General features: G+C 36.5%; 1 protein-coding gene across 1 annotated transcript in view; it reads left to right on the forward strand.

The window, feature by feature from the left end:
- PKHD1L1 (PKHD1 like 1) overlaps positions 1-25,824 on the forward strand; it is a 154,667-nt gene that overhangs the window by 97,745 nt on the left and 31,098 nt on the right. The window contains exons 51-62 of the mRNA XM_065895147.1: positions 2,392-2,543; positions 3,696-3,855; positions 4,414-4,585; positions 9,086-9,174; positions 9,518-9,666; positions 10,914-11,043; positions 13,096-13,214; positions 15,296-15,425; positions 17,246-17,419; positions 21,716-21,819; positions 23,133-23,262; positions 24,240-24,361. Of these exons, the coding sequence (XP_065751219.1) occupies positions 2,392-2,543; positions 3,696-3,855; positions 4,414-4,585; positions 9,086-9,174; positions 9,518-9,666; positions 10,914-11,043; positions 13,096-13,214; positions 15,296-15,425; positions 17,246-17,419; positions 21,716-21,819; positions 23,133-23,262; positions 24,240-24,361 (1,631 nt within the window). The remainder of the gene's footprint in view (positions 1-2,391; positions 2,544-3,695; positions 3,856-4,413; positions 4,586-9,085; positions 9,175-9,517; positions 9,667-10,913; positions 11,044-13,095; positions 13,215-15,295; positions 15,426-17,245; positions 17,420-21,715; positions 21,820-23,132; positions 23,263-24,239; positions 24,362-25,824) is intronic.

Here is a 25,824-nt window from a genome sequence, read left to right on the forward strand (position 1 = left end):
TGCCTGACTAGATTGCATTAATTTACTGTCATTATTCATGATGCATCTGGCATATGCACCAGCCAGACAAGCAAGTTAAATGGGGATATAGTAGTAACCCTGATTCTCACATGTCTCAGATTTTTCACTGTGGTGTTAATATCTGCATTTTCCCCCCTCAAGGTTTTAGAATTGCTTTTCTTTTATCTTCGTAACAGGGTGGGGGAGCATGGTTCCTAGAGTGTTCACTCAGTCCTTCCTGCGTGATTTTCCCTCCCTCCATTAGGAATTCTTCCAGTTACTAAGTATATCTATTTTCATCACATCTGACCTGGCCTACCCTGATTGGCTCAGATCTTTATATCATTCCATCCATCCATCCATCCACACATCCATCATCTGTCTATGAATTATTAGTTAAAATATTTATCTACAATTAATCCACTCTCATATCACTGTTCTGACAGACTGCAGATTTTGGAAAATAGGAAAGGCATTGATGAACCAAACATGTGCTATCAGATGATTCTCAAATACAGTTTTCTACATTTTCTGCATAAATCTAAATGATGTAGCTTCTTGATGACAGCGTTCCCAAATTTCCACATTTAATCATATTTACAAGGTAGAAACTTACAATTTGAAACTAAAATTATGTATCTCAATATAGGCCAAGTGAATTTCGAAAACGTGTAGCATAATTATACCAGCCATACGATAACTGCTAAAATTATAGTTGTGAGAATTTCAACTTCTGCCCTTCTTCCAAACAAAGTTCTATGCCTATTCCCACTATACATTTTGGAACTGGAGGAATAACCATAGATGAGCCAGTGGCCTCAGTGGACCAGGCATGAGACTGAGCAAAGACTCATTCTAGGGCCTGGCCTTCATAAGCTGCCACTCCAGCTGGTAGACCATGGTGGCATTAGGGTGTCTGAGGGTTAGTATCAGTTCAGAGCCAGAAGCTAACAACTCTTGGAAGGTCTGGATAGTTTCCTCTCCTTAGTATGCAGTAGCCTGATAAATGGCCACAGATTTCTCCCACTCAGTGGAGCTGCTTCCAGTCTGTGAATTGTCTTGGATCTAGGAAATAGGTAAGAGGTAGCAAATTTCCACTTGGGTAACTTGAATTAGATTTCTGTCCCCCCAGATCTATATAATTTTTCTGTCTGCATACACCAAAGGTCACTACCCACTATTAATAGTGCTACCCACTATTCTCCTGGGGGAGCCTCTTTGCATTGCAGTGACAGAGCCTCAAGAGGGCATGTTTCACCCAGCAAGCACTTTTAAGTCTTTGCAGTGTCAGTTCTGCTAATAGCCGAGGGACCAAAGAAGTCACCCAGTATCCACAGAGCAGGGAAGTCTATCCTGCCCTCAAGGAGGGGAGAGGAGTGGATATTTGCTGAATAATCCAAATTATTATGGTTCTTCTCATACTCTGCAGGTCTTCTTAAAAACTGTGAGTTTTTAGTGCCTCTGGTCATGGGCTTTTCAAAACTTAATGCTAATTCATAAGCCAAAGAATTTGTTCCTCCTAGATACTGGAATTTGTTTTGCCTTATCCCCAAAGGAAAAGAATGACAGTTTATTTTGTAATCTTGCGCCTAGCTTCTTCCACCTAACTTTGTAAGGGAAGAGATTGCAAATTTAACATAAAATTCAATCAGAGATGAAAAGAGAGAGAGAAGGGAGGGAAAGAACAGAATTAATTCATTAATCACAGATGTTTTTCTTTATATTGTGAGAGATCTTTCCAGATCTTCAGCTGAAGTTGTCAGGCATTCTCTCAAATTAAATTTTTTTCCCATTACAGGTAGTTCAGGTTCCAAGTTCATCATTCACAAAATTTAGGGTATCATGGCCAGTGTTAGAGGTAGGTCTACTTTAGTCTAGTTCCTTAAGGGCTCTGTATCAAAGCTTTCCATTCATACTTGCTAGGCTGATTTTGATTGACACAACCCATATAGGAGAATCTAATAAAGTTCAGGACTTATATTTGCATATTTTGCAGATCAAGGATTCTGAAGACTTAAGTTCTTAAAAGAATAGAAATGGAATTATATTTTAGATCAATGTATTTTAAAAATTGCATTGATATATTTAAGCACTTTTGTCTTAGTGGTCATTATTGTCATCATAGTTCAATTTTATTTTTCCCTAAGGAACAAAGCCTCCATCTCAATTCAGAATTCCAAGTGAGAAAGCATTTTATGTTTCAGTTAAGTGTGATATTGAACAGTGGGGCCTTCGGGTAAACAAAGACATTTAGAACATAAGTAATGAAATACTATACTGACCTCTTTAGAGACTTCCGTAGACTAGAGTAATATTTACGTTTGCACTTGTTCATAAGAGAAGGAATTTTCTAGATGTAGAGATTACTGTGATTTGTTTTATGTTCTATAGGCACAAGCATTGTTCCCTTTCAGAAGAAACGACTGACTCATATGTCTGGATGGATGGCTCTGATTCCAAATGCAAAGCACATTAACTGGTATTTTAAAAGTGTAGATCACATAACCAACATTTCGTATACGTCAACATTCTATGGATTTAAGGTAAACAAAGAGTTGCATAATCCATCTTCTAATAATTTTGATTGCATATTACTCAAAAGCAGCCCACACACTCATCCTTACACCAACTGTGAGGCCCAGAATGCCCTTGCCTCACATATTGACCTGGTAAAGTCTGTACACTTTTCATGACCCATCCTAAATCTCAGAAGCAAGCCAAAAAAAACCCCTCCTTTAAGAATCAGAAGTAAGCCATCTTTCTGCCACATTCCTATAGTACTAAGCTTGTGCCCTGTTATTATTACCATGATAATAACTAACATTTATTCAGTGCTTATGATGTTTTGGGCACCAGTTAAGGGCTTTATTATTTGTATTCTGAAATATAGCAAGTACAGAAAATGACAGGCCGAGTCCTATATTCCCACCACCTAGATCTATCTGAATCTAACATTCTGTGACTATGTACTTCAGATTTTTTTAAAGAAATAAACATTTTTAAGTGAAGTGGAAGTCCTCTGTATGTCTTGCTCTGAAATCAATCCCCACTCTTCACTGCTAATGGTCACCAGTATCCTGAATTGGGTGTTTTCATCCCTGTTCACATTCTTCTACTTGTACTACATATGGGCAGCAAAAAAAAACAATACCTGTTTCAAATGTTTTGAAACATTATAGAAACTAAATATTCTCTGAATGTATACATATATATGTATGTGTATGTATATATATATAGAGAGAGAGAGAGAGAAAGAGAGAAAGAAAGAAAGACTTTCATTACCTTAGTGATAGAGTTAACGTTATTACCATAGACAGGTAAAACGTTCATAAACAAAATATAAATGGAAGATGAAAACCAAACTAAAACCAAAAGTTAAGTTTTAATATGGGGTTAATTAATTAATGTCATCAAAATTAGTGAATGTTGGGCTTCCCTGGTGGTGCAGTGGTTGAGAGTCCGCCTGCCGATGCAGGGGACACGGGTTCGTGCCCTGGTCTGGGAAGATCCCACATGCCGCGGAGCGGCTGGGCCCGCGAGCCGTGGCCTCTGAGCCTGCGCATCCAGAGCCTGTGCTCCGCAATGGGAGAGGCCACAACAGTGGGAGGCCTCCGTACCGCAAAAAAAAAAAATTAGTGTATGTTATGCAGGATATTAGCATATAAAACAAGTCACTTTTTTGCAAACTTTTATAGGAACAAGACTATGTAATCATATCTCATAACTTCACTCAAAATGCTGATATGTTTAATATCATTGATATGAGGAATGGCTCTTCAAATCCATTGAATTGGAATACTAGCAAGAATGGAGACTGGCACCTTGAAGCCAACACTAGTACTCTATATTACCTGGGTATGTATTCAATAGGCAAAAGTGATTGTTTTATCTATTGCTTCATCTAAAGGAGGAGAAAAATTGCTTAATGGGCAAATGTGTTATATAGTGCCTTGTATATAGCAGGACTCAATAAATGTTTGTTGAATTAAAGAATGGAGACTAAATTTACCCTGGAAGAGGCTTGAGTTGAATTAAGAACTTACATTTTATGTTTGGATGTAGCACCAACACTCATAATTGGCTCCAACATTTATTTCACAAAATTAGAGGAAATGAGTACAATGAACTGTCATATATTTTGTTTCCATTTTTATTATTTAATTATTTTTGGAAAATAAAAATATTTAAGAGTACAGTTTAATCAAGTTCTAAAATATTTGTTTTTGTCAAGGTATTTTGACTCTGCTTCTTAATCAGACGTGTGCATTTTGTCAGAATTTTTTCATACCTATTCCATACATTTGAATTATACCAAGTTACTATCTAAAGAATATTTTCAAATTGCCATATTTTGTTTACATTCAAGTACTTTGATCATCATGTTAGTTTAAACTGCTTTTACTTCACTTTCAGTGTCAGGAAAAAATGACCTTCATCAGAGCCAGTCCGTTTCTGGGACCCTGGATCCTGATGTGAAGGATGTTGTTATTAATTTCCAAGCTTACTGCTGTGTTCTCCAGGATTGCTTTCCTGTACATCCTCCATCAAGAAAACCAATTCCCAGGAAGCGACCAGCCACATATAAGTATACAGGCCTTTTGTTCGTTAATATACTTAAATAGTTCTTGACAGCATCCTTTTCATATGTCATCCTGGCTGAGACACTGGTGCCCTCCTCCTGTACAGTAGGTCCCAAAGCACTTCCACACTCATTGCTTCACTTGAGCCTTACAACCACCCTGATGACAAAATGGAAAAAAACCTCACACAAATTATGTGTGAAAGTTACTGGGAATCTCATACTTGCAGAACGTTAGATCTGGATTTTTAGACCAATTCCCTTATTATATAGGTGAGAGAGCTGAAGCCTGAAGACGTTAAGTGAATTGCCTGAGATCACAAACTTCCAACAGCACCAGAAACTATGTCCTCATTGATCCAATGCTTTCTTAGCAGGTGGCATCTCTTTCTCTAGAATAACTGTCTTTTTGTGTCTGTGTATGTGAGTGTTTTTATTTTTATTTATTTTTTAAAATAAATTTATTTATTTATGTTATTTATTTTTGGCTGTTTTGGGTCTTCGTTGCTGCATGGCAGGCTTTCTCTAGTTGCGGCAAGCAGGGGCTACTCTTCTTTGTGGTGTGCGGGCTTCTCATTGCAGTGGCTTCTCTTGTTATGGAGCACGGGTTCTAGGCACGTGGGCTCAGTAGTTGTGGCTCACGGGCTGTAGAGTACAGGCTCAGTAGTTGTGGTGCACGGGCTTAGTTGCTTCACGGCATGTGGGATCATCCCGGACCAGGGATTGAACCCGGGCCGACTGCATTGGCAGGTAGATTCTTAACCACTGCGCCACCAGGGAAGTCCCTATTTTTTATTGAAGGATAGGTGATTTGCAGTGTTGTGTTAGTTTCTGGTGTACAGCAAAGTGATTCAGTTATATATATATACATTTTTCAGATTCTTTTCCATTATAGATTATTATAAGATATTGACTGTAGTTCCCTGTGCATGCTTGTTTTTCTATTTTATATATGGTAGCTTGTATGTGACAATCCCAAACTCTTCACTTATCCCTCCCCACCCCCTTTCCCCTTTGGTAACCATAAGTTTGTTTTCTGTGCCTGTGAGTCTGCTTCTGTTTTTTTGTTTTCTTTTAATTAAAAAAAAATTTTGGCTGCGTGTGTCTTTGTTGCTGCGCACAGGCTTTCCCGAGTTGCAGCAAGCGGGGGGCCACTCTTCGCTGCGGTGTGTGGGCTTCTCATTGCTGTGGCTTCTCTTGTTGTGGAGCACGGGCTTTAGGTGCACAGGCCTCAGCAGTTGTGGCACACGGGCTCAGTAGCTGTGGCTTGTGGGCTCTAGAGTGCAGGCTCAGCAGCTGTGGCACACGGGCCCAGGTGCTCCATGGCATGTGGGATCGTCCCAGACCAGGGCTCGAACTCGTGTCACCTACATTGGCAGGCGGATTCTCAACCACTGTGCCACCAGGGAAGCCCCGCTTCTGTTTTATAAATAAGTTCATTTGTATCATATTTTAAATAGAATAACAGTCTTGGTCAAGTCTCATAATACAACTTATTTAATTTTATTTCAAATATTCAATTTCCAAAATATATATTAAGTCTTGTAGTTAAAAATAATTTTTGGGCTTCCCTGGTGGCACAGTGGTTGGGAGTCCGCCTGCCGATGCAGGGGACACGGGTTCGTGCCCCGGTCCGGGAGGATCCCACATGCCGCGGAGTGGCTGGGCCCGTGAGCCATGGCCGCTGAGCCTGTGCTCCGCAGCGGGAGAGGCCGCAGTAGTGAGAGGCCCGCATACCGCAAAAAAAAAAAAAAAAAAAAAATAATTTTTCTGTCTTTGAAACTTATAAAGTCCTTTACCTTTATATCTCATATGAAACATAACTTTCTACTTTATATTATAGTAATTACCATACATGATGGTACTAGTACACAACAGTACTAGTCTTTAAGACCCTTAAAGGCATGATCCTGATTTGATGAATATTTGTGTCCCTTATGGGCAAATAATAACCATAAAAATAACGATGGTGATGATAAAAGTTAACAGTTAGTGGGCATGTAAGAGCCCACTACTGTGCATCAAGTACAAATCAATATTATTTATTAAGTGAATTGCGATTTCAGAATATACAGATTCTGCGATAACATTGCACAAAAGAATAATAATTGAATTTGTTTATATGTTCATCCAGCCATTAAAAAATAGCACCTGCTATGTGCCAGGCACTGTGCTGGGCTCTGAGATTCAGTTGTGGACAACATAGATGTGGTCCCTGCCCCCATAACACTCACATTCTGTCTGAAGAGACAGATGCCAACACACGCAAACAAACAAAAAAGTAAGCAGAAAATAAAGCACATGAGTTTGAGTTGTGATAAAGGTTGTAAAGGGAATGGATAAGGGGCTGGGACAGAAGACAACATGGCAGGGGCCTCCTTTGGGTGGATGGTTAGGAACAGCCTCTCAAAGGAGGGGATATTCTAGCTGAGACCCAAAGGGTGAGTAAGAGCTGGCTGTGTGAAGGTTGGGTTCGAGGCCAAGGGGACAACTTGGGCAGAGGCCCTGATGTGGGAACGAATGCGGCATATCCAAGAACTGAGAGGAAATCTGCATGGCTGGACCCTTGTGAGCAGGGGAGAGTGGCCTGGACATAGCATTGGACATAGGTGGAAATCAGACCATTCAGGTCATGCAGGCAGTTAGTGTTAAGAAATATGAGAAGCCTTTAAATGTTTCAGCTGATAAGTGACATTACATTTTGAAAAGGCCACTTTTACTACTCTGTGTAACAGAGGGACAGTAGAGAAAGCAGGGAGGCTCATAAAAAAGAGTCTAGAGAACTTCAGAAGAAATATGGGCCATAAAGGTTATTGGCCAAAAAGCCCTAGATAGTCTAAGGTAGATAAAATTATTCAATATTTACTTAATATTTATTATGACTCATTAATAGATTTAGATTGGTGTAGACCAGGATGTGATAGAGGTATGTGTTGATACACTACATGTATATGTCATAGGATATGTTTTTCCTCTCACAATATGAGCTCTGCTCACTGGAAATAGCTATAATTGGAATTATAAATTGGTATTTTGCAAATAGCTATCAGTGAAAACAAACAGAATCTTGATCCAAAACTGGTACCTCAGGACTAGAATATACAGGTCTAGCTACACAACACACAAATGCTTAGTTTAAGAAGTACTGGGCTTTTTTTTTTTTTTTTTTTTTCGATACGCAGGCCTCTCACTGTTGTGGCCTCTCCCGTTGCGGAGCACAGGCTCCGCACGTGCAGACTCAGCGGCCATGGCTCACGGGCCCAGCCGCTCCACAGCATGTGGGATCTTCCCGGACCGGGACACGAACCTGCGTCCCCTGCATCGGCAGGCGGACTCTCAACCACTGCGCCACCAGGGAAGCCCGTACTGGGCTTTTTTGATCGTAACAGCGGGCAATTAGTAGAAGAATGTATAACATGTGGTATAGTGCTGCTGGGGATAAGAATGAAAGGCTTGAGAAAAGCTAGATGAACTCAACTATTGAATCTGCACAATCCTGATCAATTTATTTATTTAGATAGATACAACCTTTAAACAAACCTTCATTGAGATTGCGTCATGAAAAATGTATTACTGTGAATCTAAATAATCCTAAATGATCGTGTAATTGCTAACCTCTCTTTTAAATCCATGGAGACAAAATTTTTATGCCAGGATTTTTGATCAACAGAGTTTTTAGTAATACAGCTTAGTAATTCAAATGTGTGATAAAAATATACTTTTAATGAAACAAACTATATTGGTTATTTGTAAAATTCCTGCGTTAGTATCATAGAATTTTTAAACATTTTTACTAGGTCAGGAGAGCAACCCCTGTGAACATTTTTAAATGGGAAAATGCAATCAACTTTATAATAACATTCTTTGTAACAATTTGCACTGAGATAGTTTCAAGCAGGCATAGTGATGGAAAGTGGAGACCGTCTCTCTTCCAACTGTGCTTTCCATATTTATTTCAATGTAACGTAACCTTCACTCTGGTTATAGACCTGCCATCCTGCCCACAGCCCAGCGGCTTACCCTCATTGACCCATCCTTGCCTATTCACAGACCATTCTTCCAGCCTTCCCTTCATAGAATCTAGGCAACTATATACCCTCCTGTCCCTTTCCCTACGAAATAGCACCATACGTAAGGGTCTTTAAATGGACAAAGGATGCATTTCTTTTCACTTTTCCACCATGTGAAATCTTATGAGGAAGTTAAGTTATTTACATTTTAGACAAAATTAGGGTATCACAATAAGGATTTAGTAGGAGAAAATGTGATTCGGATTGTGGGTGGAAAGGAAGTTTTCTTCAATGGAGAAAAAACTATATATGTAATTGTGTGTGTTGAGTACCTTACTAATAGCGTACATTAGCTTGTCTATTTACTGAAATTACAAACTATCCAATTTGCATTCTGTCATCCCTAAAACATCTAGTATAGTGCTACACTCTAAGGAGATGCTCATTAAATATACAGAGATAAAACTTAATGGAAATACTTCTTTTCTCTTTTCAGCTTATGGTCAAATGATTCTTTTTGGCAGTCATCTCGAGAAAATAATTATACCATACCTCACCCAGGAGCAAATGTTGTTATTCCTGAAGGTAAATGCATAAATGTAAATAAATAAAACGCTGTGTTTATACCACAATAGTTAGCAGTTAGGGTAGATACCTTTATGCAGCACACCTTGGAGAAAGAGAAAATGTGAAGAGATGGATTCAGTTGTGTCCTGGATGTCAGACGTTGCTTCTGGGTTTTATGTGGATTTAAACCTGAATATTAAGAATAATGGATTTTCTGAGAGAGACAAGAATTAGTCATTGTGTGGAAAAAGGCTCACCAACTTCTAAATTAGGACTCACTGATAGGGCTGTCAGTGTTTTATCTATAGGCTATAGTCTATGGATTATGTTATATTCCTTATATTAACGTCTTGTTTTATAGGAACATGGATTGTGGCAGACACAGATATTCCACCAATGGAAAGACTCGTTATTTGGGGGGTTCTAGAATTGGAAGATAAACATAATGTGGGAGCTGCAGAGTCTTCTTATAGAAAAGTTGTTTTGAATGCTACCTACATATTACTGCAGGTAAGAGTGACAGTCTTATAATTTATAGCCTTATTTGCCAAATGCTAGAATGTTGGAGATTTACTAAGCAAATTATAAGAAAGCATATGCACCTGATGTGATTAAAACACAACTGGCTCTACTGCATGAAATGCAAGCCTAAGTTCAATATATTTCTGCTCTCCTTTAAATATTAATGACACATTCCTAAAGCAGTAATTATCATGCCAATTTTTAGTGAGGTTTGCTCATTTTCAATCCTTTAGAATATTTGTATTATTATTAGGTAAAGTTAAACTCACAGCTTGCTGCAACTAACAGAGAATCCACTGGAGTTCTGAGAAAAAAAAAGATTTCAAGCCTTTTTTTTTAAGAAAACAAACAGTATTTCTTAAAATGAATGGATGTAGGTGGGATTATGAAAACCAGGAGCAGACTAATAAAAATATTTCAGTTGTTTGGAATAATCACCTCATTCTCTCATAAACCTCAGATGGTCTTGAACATGTAATAGTTTAATCAGTTTAATTGTTCTGTCAGTCTTTTATTGGTGTTCATTTAAAAGAATAGCTTAACCAAAAGGGTATTAAGCACCACTAAAGAATAAGTGGGAGCCTTTCTTTCATAAAACTAGGCCTTTAATGCTTTAAAGGTGTTAGAGACAGAGCTTAGAGGTAAATTAATGCTATGATTGAATCCTTACCTCACTGTTTAATAGTTTGGTAACAGGTTACGTTATCTGACTTCTTTCTGCATCAGTTTTCTCACCTATGAAATGAGAATAGTAATTCCAATTCATGGGTTTAGTGTAAAGGTTAAATGATATAAAACATGTAAAACCTTGCATGTTATGCCTGGCATAGAATCAGCAAGCATTTAGTAATAGCAATTTTTATTAACAGTGATGGCTCATGAATAACATAGCTTAGATATAAATAGAAGAGTATATTTTATATATGCCGCATTATTTTAAAGAACAGTGTGATCTGTTCAAACAGCACTAGCTTAGGTTTTAGGAGGTCTCAGTTTCAGGTCCAGTTCTGACAGTAGGTAGATGTTGAATTTGACCTTGGAAAAATCATTTAAACTGCCCATCCCAAAGTGGCTGGGTTAAATTAAGGTCACTTCTAGTTACAGTACTGTTCTTTTTAAAACAAAAATTCATTCATTTTTACTAGGGGAGGGTGCCAGTCTTCCTAATTCCTTTTTTATGGGGAAATTCTTCCTGCTCAGTTTTGAAGTATTAACAATTTTCTGCTTCACTGCAGGGAGGTAGATTAATTGGTGGCTGGGAAGATAATCCTTTTAAAGGAGAATTACAGATTGTTCTTAGAGGGAATCATTCTACTCCAGAGTGGGCTCTTCCAGAAGGACTAAATCAAGGATCAAAGGTCCTAGGTATGTGTTTCCAGATACCAAAAGAGTCATATTAGTTTTGCAAATCTACTTTAGAACATGTAGCACTAAAAGACTTGTTATGAGTTCATGATGTTACGGTTTCAGAAGTTTTTACAGACATTGATTTGTAGTAACAGGTTATAGAAGTTGCTGAGATTTTAAAAAATTAAATCATGTCACATTAAAATAGATACAGATGTGCATATTTCTAAAATGTAATTTATTGCAACACTAACGAATCACTCCATATGTATATTGTTTCTCTAATCTGGTTTTCTTCATAATCTTTCTTTTATATAAGCAATAATATTTTTCATATTTTAGTACTTTTCCCCTAAAAGGTAACTTTCTTATGCATTATTCCTACACAGTATTAAAAATCTGTGGATCAGTTGGCTCTGTTATTGATCTCGGGTGTTGAAGCAGGGTTTTGGTTCCCCGCCAGTGATTAAGGTCGTGTCGCAGTGGTGACAGCACCAAATCCTAGCCACTACACCAGTGGTCAGTAACAAGGCCCTGGCCCTACGGCTTTACAGAAAAAGAATTCCCACAAAGATGGAAAGTAGTGAAACAAGTAAAGTGTTTATTAAGAGAAAAAAAGAGTACAGTACTTTTGGATAGACACACGGGTGGACTCAGAGAGAGAGTCGTACCCTCGTGGCAGTTTGAATCACTTTTATGGGGCATTTCTTCCCTGTTTCCTTTGACCAATCATTTTGACTTGCCTGGTTCAGAGTCCGTATTTGGTGTATCTCAGGATTTTCCCATGTGTGCGCGTGCATCTCTTAGCCAAGATGGATTCTACCGAAGAGGCCTGTGGGTAGTGAGCATTAGTTGCCATCACTTAGAATCACTCCCTTTTGACCTCCAAGGAGCCTTTCTGCTCATGGGTAGTCGGGGAGGTCTCCTGACTTCAAGAATGAAGAATATGTGGTCTCTTATCTTCTATCTGGGCAGGACCCAGCCTCCTCTCTTCAATTGTCCTGTTATTCCCACCTCGGAGTATCCATCCACAAGGAATGAACTCAAACCATTTGTCCTGGGGGCCCTTATGTCTCCTGCCTCGCTATCAGTTATCCAGTCACAACTGTTGCTAAGTTTTAATTTTCCGGTTGCATTTGTGTGGCTGTACATATTCCTATTCGAGCCTAGAAAGCAAAGGACCGGAGAGGGTTTAATTTGGTCCTAATAAATAACTGCTTTTATTAATACCACTGCACATTTATTTAAAAGACACATAAATGTGCTTCAGTTGCTCCGATGTACAATTTCTAAAAACAGTGACAATAAAAAAGGGGATTAAAAAGTGGTTTAGAATTGAATTAGCTCTTGCGAGACAGACAAATTCAAATCTTAAAGAAAAATTTCCTGAGGCAAACAAATTCAGTCTTAAAAAATTTTTGTTTGCTTTTATGTGTTTATTTTTTTATTTCAAAAATAACATTTCTAGCAACACAGAACCATATCAAGAGAAAACGTACATCTTCTACTCTCCCCTTGAGGAAACTAACATTAGCAATTTTTACATGTGTTTTTCGTGCTTTTTATCTATGCCTGTATTCATATTACATAAAATGACTTGTGGTGCCTTATACAAAAACATGGTCGAACTAAATATATTTCTGCGCAATTTTCTTGTTAACATATTATGAATATCTTTCCAGATTGATACTTAGCATGTAACACTCTTCATTTTTATAGCACATTACACTACAGTATTAGTAATATATTCTAATTTACTCCTTCATTCTTATAATGATATACATTTGGATTAATTCTAGTTTTTCTAATATTTCCAAATATTGTTGTATTAAACATCCTCATTGATGTATCCTTGTATACTAATTCAATTTATAGAGACCAGATTCCTAGAAGTAGGGCAAAGGGCCAAAGCCTTCTTATATAGCCCTGAGCAGATAACCCCAATTCTTTCCATTCATTCTAAAATGTTCAGTCGCTTATTAAAATATATCTACTAACTGTTTCATTTTATACTAGCACGTAACTCAGTTCTATGCAGTGAATAAATAGGAGTGTGTTTTTCTCCTGTAGGGGTGTTTGGTGAGCTGGATCTTCATGGAATTCCACGTTCGATATATAAAACTAAGCTCTCAGAAACCGCAGAGGCAGGTTCCAAAGTCCTCTCTCTGATGGATGCTGTGGATTGGCAGGTAGAGGAATTACTATGTGGTGGAAAGTGAAAACACGCCATGGGTCAACTTAAGGTTTCTTCTTTATTCCAATGGACATTTATTTTGTCACATGATTAGCCAGTAGAGAAATGTATGTTTTGCAATTAGCTTGCACTCAGAAAGCTGACTTGATAGCAGGCATTCAAAAATTGTGGTGTCAAAGGTTCTTCAGAACACATAAAGAACATTATGTATATATTAGTTATGAAAGGAAAATATGAAACTTTGGGGGTAAAAAATATTTATTTACAAATTCTTGCAAAAGAAAAAAGAATTATTTTAAATACATTTTATTGTTATCTTGGTTATCTCTTTACTTCTAATTTGTGATTTTACATGTTAAGCATTTGGGAAGAAAACAAATCCTGATGCCCAGTGATATTCAAAACATGCCTGAGTTAAATAAGAGATTTTGGTAAAATATGAATGGTGGCAATTCCGATCTCTACTACACTCCCAGGCTTGCATAGGCCACGGACTCACATGTTTTACAAATACTCTTTTTAATGCAAAAGGGTCAAGGAAATGGATGGATTACTTTTCCGGACTCTCAGATTTCAGCCAGTTCCTTTCTGCTGAGAATAAGCTATAAGGTCACAGAACAAAGTGAGGCTTAGTCTGAGTAAATGAATACAAATCATCAAAACATATGGGGTTGGCTCTCTTAATGTAGTGTAAAATCAATAAATAGAAGGAGGATTTATTGAGAGTTATTATAAGCTACTTACAATATATTCATATTTGTGATAGTTGAGGTGTGATTACTTTTTAAAAGGTGATTAAATGATTTAAATATCCCTATTATTTATCCAATTATCATTTATTAGTATTTATCCAGTTAATATTTTCTGCATATTATTTATATAATTAATATTTAGCCTAATGTCAGACATTTTCTAGGCATAGAGGATTCATTTGTGAAGAAATTGGTCAAACTATAGGGGAAATTGCATTTAAGTGGGAGAGGCAGACACTAAATGAACAGATAAATGTGTGTTATTTCAGATTATAATCTTTGTGATGAAGGAAATAAAACAGGGATGATAGAGACTGCCATGGTAGAGGGTGGCAGATAACATTAAATAGAGTGGCCAGAGAAATCCTCTCTCAAGGATATGACAGGGTTCAGGACATGCTACCCCAAAATATGAATAGTTTAAGGGAAGAAATTTCTGCACGTGCAGGAAGGACTTTTTGGCTTTCCCCTGAAGCAGGTCACAAAACCTTCATGTGAGAGTTGCCCTCCTTATACCCAGAGGAAAGAGACATCCTCAGCTCTGAAGACAAAGTAACACAGAGAAGAATCTGAATGGCCAACCCTTGCTGTTTCTCCCAGTTTCCTACACTTAGCTCATACCTATCACAATTTTCCTCTACTCTCCACTCTTCCATGAAAATGCTCAGGTTTAACCATTTCTTCAGGGCTTCATTTCCCATGTCATGTAAAATTTATATCGAATAAATCTATATGCTTTTCTCTTGTTAATGACTTTTGTTACAGGGGTCCCAGCTGAGAACTTGGAAGGGTAGAGGAAAAAGTTATTTTTCATCCCCTGCAAGTACTTTTGAGCAGAGACTTGGTTGACAAAGAGGAGCTTGTCATATATGATATACAGAGATTCTAAGACTTGACCGTGCCCTGTCACTTATCTCTGCCTTTCTTACCTTTCAGGAATATCCAGTGATTGTTAACTGTGTAAAAAAAAAAAAAATCTGGGGGAAATTTTTTAAGTCTTAAGAGTATTATCCTGACCAATTTTTAATAAAAATATGAATATATTTGCTTTGATATATCTAATTTTAAAAATGTATATCACCTGTGATTTTATTAAGTGACTGAATTCAACTTAAGGAAATGTTGAGATAATTCAAAATATAGAATTCTTGCTATCAAACAAAAGCATATTTATTTCAGAGACCTAAATGTATGATTTGTTCTCGCTGATAATACCATGGTTGTAACCAATGTAAGTTAAATTAGAATTATTTGATAGTTATTAAGAAATATAAACCTATTTTTTAAAAATTGTTCTTGAATTTGGCACTTGAATTTTTCTAAGGAAGGAGAAGAGATTGTGATAACAACCACAAGCTATGATTTCCACCAGACTGAAATTAGAAGTATCGTTAAAATCCTGCATGATCACAAAATTCTCATTCTCAATGATACCCTTTCCTATACTCACTTTGGTAAGTGGCTGTTCTTTAACCAAATAGATATATAAGTTAAATGTCTCGAAATATTCACAGTTTAGTGCTCTCCTCTGTAATTACAATCATTTGATAAAACATCTCAGATTTTTAGAGGAGCATTTCACTTAGATTGGCACTGGTACCCAAAGGATGCTACTGTTTGTGTGTTGGCTGCAAAGAGTCCCTGCTGTGTGTATTAATTCAGTCAGCAAATATTCAGCAGTGACCATTACATTCTATGGGATAAGGCTGACACTTTCTGTTTTAGGGAAGCTTCTAGAGATTCTTATGCACACTGAAATTTGAGAACCCTTGATCCAAGAGCATCTTTGTCCTGATTTGTTTCATTGACACATTCCTCAGCGGTAACTGCACTTAGACAAGCTGCAGCAAAATGGTAAAACTCTAATTCTCAAGGAAAGAAGGAATTAATCAGAATCAACTGAAGATGACCTTTCAATTTGTAGTATCAGGGCTTTCCCAGCACCCCAGCCTTTCCCCATTTCACATGCTACCTTCATCTGAATCCCAGGAAGTGGAAGCAGACAGGAGTGTAACGTTAGAAAAGCCATTCAGATACTTCTGATGCTCCTGAGACCTACAGCTAAGGTGGCATTATGCACTGGTGGATATCAGACCTGCATGAAAAAGAAACTTAAAAGAACTTTTTAAAGCAGTATTTTGATAGAAGCACGTGTCTGTCATTCTATATCACATATTTTTTCTTTAAATCAAAAGAAAAAGGTTTCTTTGACGAACATTTTAATCGTGAAACAGTGTTTGAAGTTCAGCAGTATAGATTCTTTCATTTAAAGTACCAAACACTTCTCTCTGCTTGAAATGTACCTGCTTGTCTTAAAGTTTTGGGTAAGACTTCTAGAAATGTAGAATGTAATTTAGGTTCTGTTTTTTAAATTTTTATTTATTTATTTTTGGCTGTGTTGGGTCTTTGCTGCTGCACGCTGGCTTTCTCCAGCTGCAGTGAGCAGGGGCCACTCTTCATTGCGGCGTGCGGGCCTCTCACTACGGTGGCCTCTCCTGCTGCGGAGCACGGGCTCCAGGCGTGTGGGCTTCAGTAGTTGTGGCACGTGGGCTCAGCAGCTGTGGCTCGCGGGCTCCAGAGCGCAGGCTCAGCCGCCGTGGCGCACTGGCCTAGTTGCTCCACAGCACGTGAGATCTTCCCGGAGCAGGGCTCAAACGCGTGTCCCCTGCATTGGCAGACCGACTCCCAACCACTGCGCCACCAGGGAAGCCCCTAGGTTCTGTTTTAAAATTATTAAGATGTAAATGTACAGACTATGTTTGATATACTACTACATATTTATAAAGAATTGTAGTTGGTACAAAATATGTCACAGGAAAAGAGGAACAAACCAAGGTTTAGGCCTCAGGAGAGGTAATACCTACGTATTGCTGACTGTCTACATGGCCCTGGGCAAGTTCATTTACTTCTCTATCTCATTTCCTCATCTGTTAAAATTACAGTAAGCGTCCCACCTTGTCTCAAAGAGTGTTTTTGTGTATAATTTGAAGTGTTTGCAAAATACCTATGAAGCAGTGACTTTGTAAGTGCTGATTATAATAACCTTTTTGCTGTAAATAGGAGAAATACTTTTGATTATATTTATTTTATAAATAAAAAGGTATAATTTCCGACTGCCATCTGTGTACATTTAAGCGTGTAACTCTAATCAATTCATGCATTTGTGTTGACTTTTGGCATATTAGAAAGTTACGTGGTCTGTGAGCTGCAAAGAAACTAATAAAGACAGGTATTTCTTAGTGTTGGTAATAATCTAACTGTCCTTCCGCTGCAGCTGAAAGATACCTTGTTCCTGAAACCAGTCAGAGCTACACGTTAGCAGCTGATGTTGGGATACTGAATAGGAACATCAAAATACTTGGTGAGGATTATCCAGGTTGGCTGAAGGAATCTTTTGGTGCACGCGTCCTAGTCAGCTCATTCACTGAAAATATGGTGACATTTAAAGGTTAGTACAAATTCAGTTTATTTTTCTAAATGAAATATAGCAGGGTCTCTTCTGTGTTTAGTTCTTAAATAATCCTCACTCCTTTATAGGATCATTTGTGTTAAAAAACAAAATCCAACTGAGGAAATTTTAAAGATCTTACTGGCTTTATTCAAGGATTCATGAATCGGGCAGCATCCAATCTAGCTGATACAAAGGAGCGTCAAAGAGCTGTGCAAAATAAAAGACTTTTATAGGCAGAAGGGAGCAGGAACAAGGTAGTTTTACTAGGCAAAAAAGAGGATTGGTTATTGCAAGGTTACTTCCCGTGTAGGGGGCAGAGGTTTATCAGGCAGATTACCTAACCCATGCTGATCAGGCAATTCGTGATGGACTGGTTTAAGATTCCATTTCAGAACTGAAACTGTAATTAAGTCTGTTTGATGATGGAGGGTTTAGCACAAGTGACTCCATTTTGGGCCTGATGTCTTGTTTTTAACACACTGAAAAATAAAGGCTTGAGAGGGATTTTGCAGTCAGGTACCACCCTCCAGAACCAAATTCCTAACATTATTCTACTAATTTTATCTTTATAGGCAAAATAATTATCAAATTAACAAGGACCTTAGGTAACAGCTAGCCCAACCTTGCCCTCAAACAGAAATCGTTTCATAACAAGCACACTGATATGTTATTTTTGTTTGAAGGAAAATTTCAAATATATTTCAAAGATAGAGAAATGTATAATATAATGCTTATCATCACCAATTACCACAGGTATCAACTTTGGCCAGTCTTGTTTGAGATCTGAGCTCACCGGCTTTCTTCAAGCCCACGGATTATTTTGAAGCAGCAAGCATATATTTTTTAAGATATATTTGACATATAACATTGTGTAAGTTTAAGGTCTACAATGTGTTGATTTGATACACTTATATATTACAATATGATTACCACAGTAGCATCAGCAACATCTCTATCATGTCATATAGTTATTATTTGTGTGTGTGTGTGGTGAAAACAATTAAGAGCTAGTCTCTTAGCAACTTTGAAGTTTATAATATGGTATTTTTACTGTATCCCTAAGCTGTACATTATATCTCCAGGACTATTTATCTACTAGTTACAAGTTTATACCCTTAAACAGCTCCCTATTTCTCCCACCCCACAGGTCCTGATAACCACCCTTCTACTCTCTATTTTTATGAGTTCAGCTTTTTTAGATTCCACATATAAATGAGATCATACAGCATTTATCTTTCTATCTCTGACTTATCTCACTTAGCATAATTCCTTCAAAGTCCATCCATGTTGTCCCAAATGACAGGATTTCCTTCTTTCTCACTCATGGCTGAATGATATATGTATACACACAGTGGAATGTTTTAGATAGATAGATAGATAGGGAGGTATCTCACATCTTTATCCATTCATCCATTGATGGACATTTAGGCTGTTTCTATATCTTGGCTATTATGAATGAAGCAACCATGTATTACTTCATCTAGAAATAGTTCAGTGTGTAAATCTAAAAGACTTCTTTAAAAACATCTCTAAGAATCAGATTTTAAAATGTTAGTAATAATCTCTAAACATCAAATGATTGTTCAGAATCCTCCAGTTCACTCCTTCTTTCCCTTCCTTCCTCCCTCCTTCCCTGCTCCCCCTCCTCTTTCCTTCTTTCTTTCCTTTCCTTCCTTTCTTTCTTTCCTTCTTTCTTTCACTGTCTTTGTTCAAATCGGGGTCTAAATAAGATCCATGTTGCAATTGGTTATGAATCTTAAATCTCTAATTAATTTCTCTTTCCTTGCAATTTATTTATAAAAGAAGTTAGGTCATCTGTCCTATAGTGTTTCCAATAGTCTGAATTTAGTGATGCATCCCTAGAATTTAACTAGTCCCTGCCTCCCTTGTATTTTCTATGCATAAGTAGCAAATTTAGAACTAGCAAATTGACCAGACTGGGACTCAATTTTTAGGCAATAATTCCTCATAGTTGGTTGTTATTTTTCCATTAATAGGCACATAATGTACGATTGTTTTTCCTTTTGTGATGTTAGCAGTTATTAATTATCATTGCCTGGATCTATTGAATCACTGAGGTTTAAAATGGTGATATTTTAATTCTACTATTCCCTACTCAGTTATAATCTCAAATATTTCTCTAAAGAGAAGCTTCCCCAGACCACTGTTTGACTACCCTGAAGGATAGTTTAGATAGAAAAAATGTTTGATTCTTTCCTGTTATTAACTAGTTTTTCAAAACAATGAGTTGGTTGCCAAGCATCCTCCAAAGGTAACAAGGAATTTTCGTTTTGTTTTGTTTTGTTATTAGTATCATTATTAGTTCCATGGATTTAAACATATTTGATATGTTCTAATCCATTGTGAACGTTAACCTTATTGATACTGAAAATGCCCTCTCGTTGACCTTCAGAACCTTTTCATGTTGGTGCCTAAGTCCTCCTCCTTATGACTGTTGTTTTTTTTTTTAATTACAAATTTATTTATTTATTTATTTTTGGCCACATTGGGTCTTCGTTGCTGTGCGGCGGCTACTCTTCCTTGCAGTGCGCAGGCTTCTCATTGTTGTGACTTCTCTTGTTGTGGAGCACGGGCTCTAGGCACGTGGGCTTCAGTAGTTGTGGTGCGTGGGCTCAGTAGTTGTGGCACAGGGGCTTAGTAGCTCTGCGGCATGTGGGATCTTCCCAGACCAGGGATTGAACCCATGTCCCCTGCACTGGCAGGTGGATTCTTAACCACTGCGCCACCAAGGAAGTCCCTGACTGTTTGGGGTTTTTTTTTTAGCTTCTTCACTTTCTGATATGACAAGCACATGTTGTAATTTTTTTTTTTTTTTTTCTTGCTGAGACTGGGAGTAAGTTCTTCCTCCAAGTAACCCTGGTTCCTTTTTTTGGAAGCTGATGTTTCAATCTCACAATCTGGGTACCAGGAGTAATCCTCTATTCTTGACTTGAACTGTTTCAGCAGGAGCTCACTCGGTTACAATACTGCCTATTCCATTTTGCAACAGCTTTCATTGTAGAAAATCTTTATATTGAGCAAGCAGCTGTCCCACTAGAACTTCTACCTATTGGTCATAATCTGCCAACAGAAGCTTAACTGATGAGGAGAATAGTAATGATGATCATAAAGTAATACAAGATTCCAGACACTGTGCTAAGGACTTAACACGTATTATGTCATTCAGTCCTCATAGTATTATGGCATAAATATTGTCCTCTTTTTAAAGATAAAGAATTAGATGATTAGAGGGATGAAATTACTCTGATCTTGGATACTTAAAGTCCCATAATGGACCCTATTCACATGTCAACCTTTCCTTGCTCCAATAAATTATTTTGTGATGTAAGTAAACAAAATGCATCTATGGCTTTTGTAGGCCCAGGGTCTGTAGTAATCATTTCTTCTCTGTATCTATCTTATTAATCTTATGTTCTCCACCATACACCTAATCGCTGGCTCATGGATTTCCAGACAGGCTTTTCCCTTCTAGTATAAAATAACTCTTCTCCAATGTAATTTATTAGGTATCAGTTTTTGAAACAAGGAATACCCTCTAATGTATTTTTACCAGCCATGAATCTCTGTGCCTCAGTTTCCTTGTATAGAAGACAGGAATTATAAAAGTTCCTAAGTCACAAATGTTGTGTGAGAATTAAACCACACATTGCCTGTTAAGCACTTAGTACAGAGCTTGGCACAGAGTCATGGCTCATGGATAGTTATTGCTGTTCTTAATAATCTATGAAATTGCCTTTTGTCACTTCAGTGGCACTTGTGACAAACTCGATCAGCAGATACTTGGCAATGCATATTCTGGAAAAAATTATGTAAAGATTATATCCATAACAGCTCTTTAGAGCATCAAAATTGAAATGTCAGGTAAATTATAACTTGTGCCTCATGCCATGCATTCTCAACAGGGACTGTATCACTACCAACAGGTGAAAATTGACTCTTGGGGGAAAACAAAACGTAACCAGTTTGTGGTCCTCCAAAGGGCCTCCATACCTTGACAGATATGTAGTATATCTGTGGTATTAAAATGTCATGGAGAGGGAACGCTATTCAGAAAGAGAAATGTCTAAAAAGGTTCTTGTGAGGGGCAGTAAAAAAACAAATTCAGAAACATTGCCTTATTTGGATTAAAAGGGCAAAGAAAAATGAATACAGTTTTCATGAAAAAGTTGAAAACAAATTTGTCATTTGGAAAATTACAAAAACTTTAGTAGTTTTTCAAAAAGTTTTATTCAGCTTCAAGGGAAAAAAATGTGTAACTCTTTTCCCCACTAGGAAATGCAAGAATAAGTAATGTGGAATTTTATCACAGCGGTCAAGAGGGCTTCAGGGATAGCACGGATCCAAGATACGCTGTAACATTTCTTAACCTGGGACAGGTTTGTACTTTATTTTAATTTTTACATATACCCAAAATTAAGTATTTTGATTTTGATTTGATTTTCATTTAACTTTATTAAATGCCCATATCTTAGAATTGCTAAGACTATAATCTAATAAAACTTTCTTAGATGTATTTCCCATTAACGTTTTTAGACTACAACAGTATTTGATTCCAACCACTTCATGCATTATTTAAGGTCAGTAAAAAAAAAAAAAAATGGAAAATGGAGAACAAAAGGTGAAAGAATTGGAGATCTATAATAGTATTTCACATCTCTACTTTACTTTACAATGACCAAAAATATTTCCAAACAGTTACTATTAAACAAAGTGAGTGTTGCTTAAATTTCTCAAATGAAAAGCATGTCTGTATATCCATGCCTCTTTCAAAAGTGGGAAAATAAATATGCTTAGAGGGCTGCTGATTTAAGAAAAAATGAGAAAGAGCATATTTCTTATATAGAATTTGAAAAAGAATAGATACATGTATAACTGAATCACTTTGCTGTACACCTGAAACTAACACAACATTGTTAATCAACTATACTCCAATATAAAATAAAAATATGAAAAGTAAATAAATAAAATAAGATTAAAAATATATATATTATGGAGGGGAGATAAATTGGGAGTCTGCGATTAATATATACACACTACTATACATAAAATAACAAGGACCTACTGTATAGCACAGGGAACTATACTCAATATTCTTGTAATAACCTATAATGGAAAAGAATATGGAAAAGAATAGATATATATGTATAACTGAATCACTTTGCTACACTTGAAACTGACACAACGTTGTAAATCAACTATATGTCAATAAAGATAAATAAATAAAAATTTTAAATCATGTAGGTTTGGAATTGAAACCCCTAAACTACTCATTGACTGTTTCCTACAGACATTTGAATTGTAACCCCTGCCTTGAGTATCGACTTCCGTGGTTAAAAAAAAAAAATCCCTGCTCATCATATAATAAACTGTTATGAAAAATAATTTTTAGTTCCTTAGCATTTTGTAGGTAATGATAGAAATATAAATGCATAGAAAAGCACTTGAGAATTTTTAATTCACATTTAAAATAAGCATTTCTTTTTGGCTCTTTTTAATCATAAACCGAAGATATATGGAAATTTCCCAGCATTAAAAGGTCTGCTGGGAAGTCATCTTCTTTCATGGAATGTAAATTGAGTATTTTGTTTATCAAGATTTGTTTTCTGAAAATCACCTACTTCAAATTTTTTTCTTTAAATATCCTTTAACTTTGTTTTTAAAATGTTCACTGAATCCTGATGTTTTATAGATTCAAGAACGTGGCTCATCTTATATTCAAGGCTGTGCTTTTCACAGTGGCTTTTCCCCTGCAGTTGGTGTATTTGGGACAGATGGATTGGACATAGATGATAACGTGATTCACTTTACAGTGGGGGAAGGTAATATGATATTTTGGTCCAATAACATGTCTTCTGAGACAACCTTGTCTGCAAACTCTAGAGCCAGGGTGTCCAATTGATCTTTCTTCAAGAATGGAAATAAAGGGTCTGTGTTTGTGCTAACATGGCAATTACTAAACTGCATGTGGCCATTCAACACTTGAAATGTGGCTAATGTGACTGAGAAACTGGATTTTTCGTAGTAAGGTAGATAGCTGGGGGGAAGCAGCCGCAAGGCACAGGGATATTAGCTCGGTGCTTTGTGACAGCCTGGAAGGGTGGGATGGGGAGAGTGGGAGGGAGGGAGACGCAAGAGGGAAGACATATGGGAACATATGTATATGTATAGCTGATTCACTTTGTTGTAAAGCAGAAACTAACACACCATTGTAAAGCAATTATACCCCAATAAAGATGTTTAAAAAAAAAAAAGAAACTGGATTTTTAATTTTAATGGTACTTAATTATATTACTTTACATTTAAGTAGTCACATGTGGCTATGGCTGTCATATTGGACAGTACAGCTCTAGAAGAATTATTTACCAGACCATGATCTTATGTGAGTTATTTAATCACCAATAGTTTAAATTACTGACTTTTAACATACTTCTCACATATAAAACAAAAGGATTATTCACAAATAAAGATAATTTTTAAAAAATATATATTTGATTTGATTTAGGGGGTTGTCCTTTCTTGAATATCAGTCTAAAGCATAATACAAATTCATTTAAGGTGTATAAAATTTGTGTGTATATTTGTTAAAATCTAAGGTGGAGCCTGTGAACCCACATATTTAACAAAAGATTTTAATTCAGATAGTCTATTAAAGAGGTAGAGTATCAAAGAGTTCAGAGGGTTCACTCTAAAATCAAAAGGGTTTGTTTGTCAGGTTCAAATGAGAAAACTAATTTCATGGAAGAAATGAAAGACATTCCCTATAGTACTCATTTGGGGGAATTTTCTTTTTTTCCAGGCATGAGAATATGGGGGGATGCCAACAGAGTCCGAGGAAACTTGGTTACGCTTTCAGTTTGGCCAGGAACCTATCAGAACAGAAAAGACTTGAGCTCAACTCTCTGGCATGCAGCAATTGAGGTAGTGTGAACAAATTTAAAATTATAAGTAGACAAAATTATAATTTGTAATTCCCTTATTGAAGATTATAATTTCTGTATAATTTGTAAATCTCAAAATGTCATTGAAAATGATTTCTTCTTAGATAAAGATTGTGGATAAAGTGAGCTGATTAAAGGAGTGAATGAACTTTCTTTAAAGATGTTGTGAGCTCCAGTAGCCATTGGATTTTTCTCTGTGTTGACGTCCATTGGTTTAAATAGTTCTCTTATTTACTTGCTTCTCCAACATTAATTATTGCTTTCAAGTTCCATTACAGGGTCTCTCTGCTTCTAATTGACTGAATGCCTTACACATTTTACTATTTAACTCTGAATTTAAATGCAAAATTATAATGATAGACTATAAAATCTCTAAAATCCATTTCTCATCTAAAACTATTATGATTCTATATGCAAGGTTATTTACTCTTATCGGATATTACTAATTGGACCTTTCTTGTTTCCCGTGAAGTTTCTTCAATTACTATAGGTATTTATTTAGATGTAGAGTGAGATTGTAAGCAAGAAAATAGAAAGTACAGAGAGGATTTAGAGGAAAGATAGCTTCCTCTTGTTTTTATCTTACTTACTTATACCATAGGAAAGAAAAGGAATTTAAAAAGCTCTCTTTGAAAGATAGGGTAAGGATTGAATTTTGTTTTTGTACAACTATTAATAATTACCTTAAAGCAAAATCTGAAAGCCTGGAACTTAGTATACATTTATAAGGTAATAATGTTCTCTTTTTGTCTATTTATAGATGTTAGAATGTAATCAAATGTCAATTCCAAATCTTTAAAGTTATCTATATCTTTTGAAACCATTTTTTTTAGTTTTATGAATTCCATTTGACTCTATTTTTATCATAATCTTTAAAAATAAGGCTGTTTAACATGCTTTAAATAAGTGAGATTTGGACCGTTTTGCTGATTCTGTGTAGGCAAGAACTAAACCTTCTGTGCTCCATACTTTTCATTTTCTACCACTCTGATTTGGCTCATAAAATAAATTTGTTTAGTAATTACCTACTTGTTCTAACCCAGTTTTTTATTATAGCAGATTTTCTTTAATGAATGCCTCTACTGAATTTTATGGTCCACTGTAATTGCCTTAGTTGTCTTTTTCTTAATAAATCAAATTGGTAACAGAATATAACCAAAAAAGAGTGATAAAATTTTTGTAGCCTTGTTATAATACTGGAATTTTGTCTATGGCTTGTTAATATTCAACCACGTCCAGTGGATTCTGTGACTGAAATGAAAAGTAATCTCTTTAATGTACTTTTATAATGAAATCTAAAGTATAGTATCTAGTGGCAGGTTTACACCAAGAAGCTAAGGTAATTTCAGTACTTCATTTGTATTATAAATTTGAATGGGGTGAATGTGAATTAAATTTTTACTCCTGGAAGTATCGTCATAATTAGTTTTCCAGTGTATGTTG

Source organism: Phocoena phocoena, chromosome 17 (genome assembly GCF_963924675.1).
Source record: "Phocoena phocoena chromosome 17, mPhoPho1.1, whole genome shotgun sequence".
Lineage (NCBI taxonomy): Eukaryota > Metazoa > Chordata > Mammalia > Artiodactyla > Phocoenidae > Phocoena > Phocoena phocoena.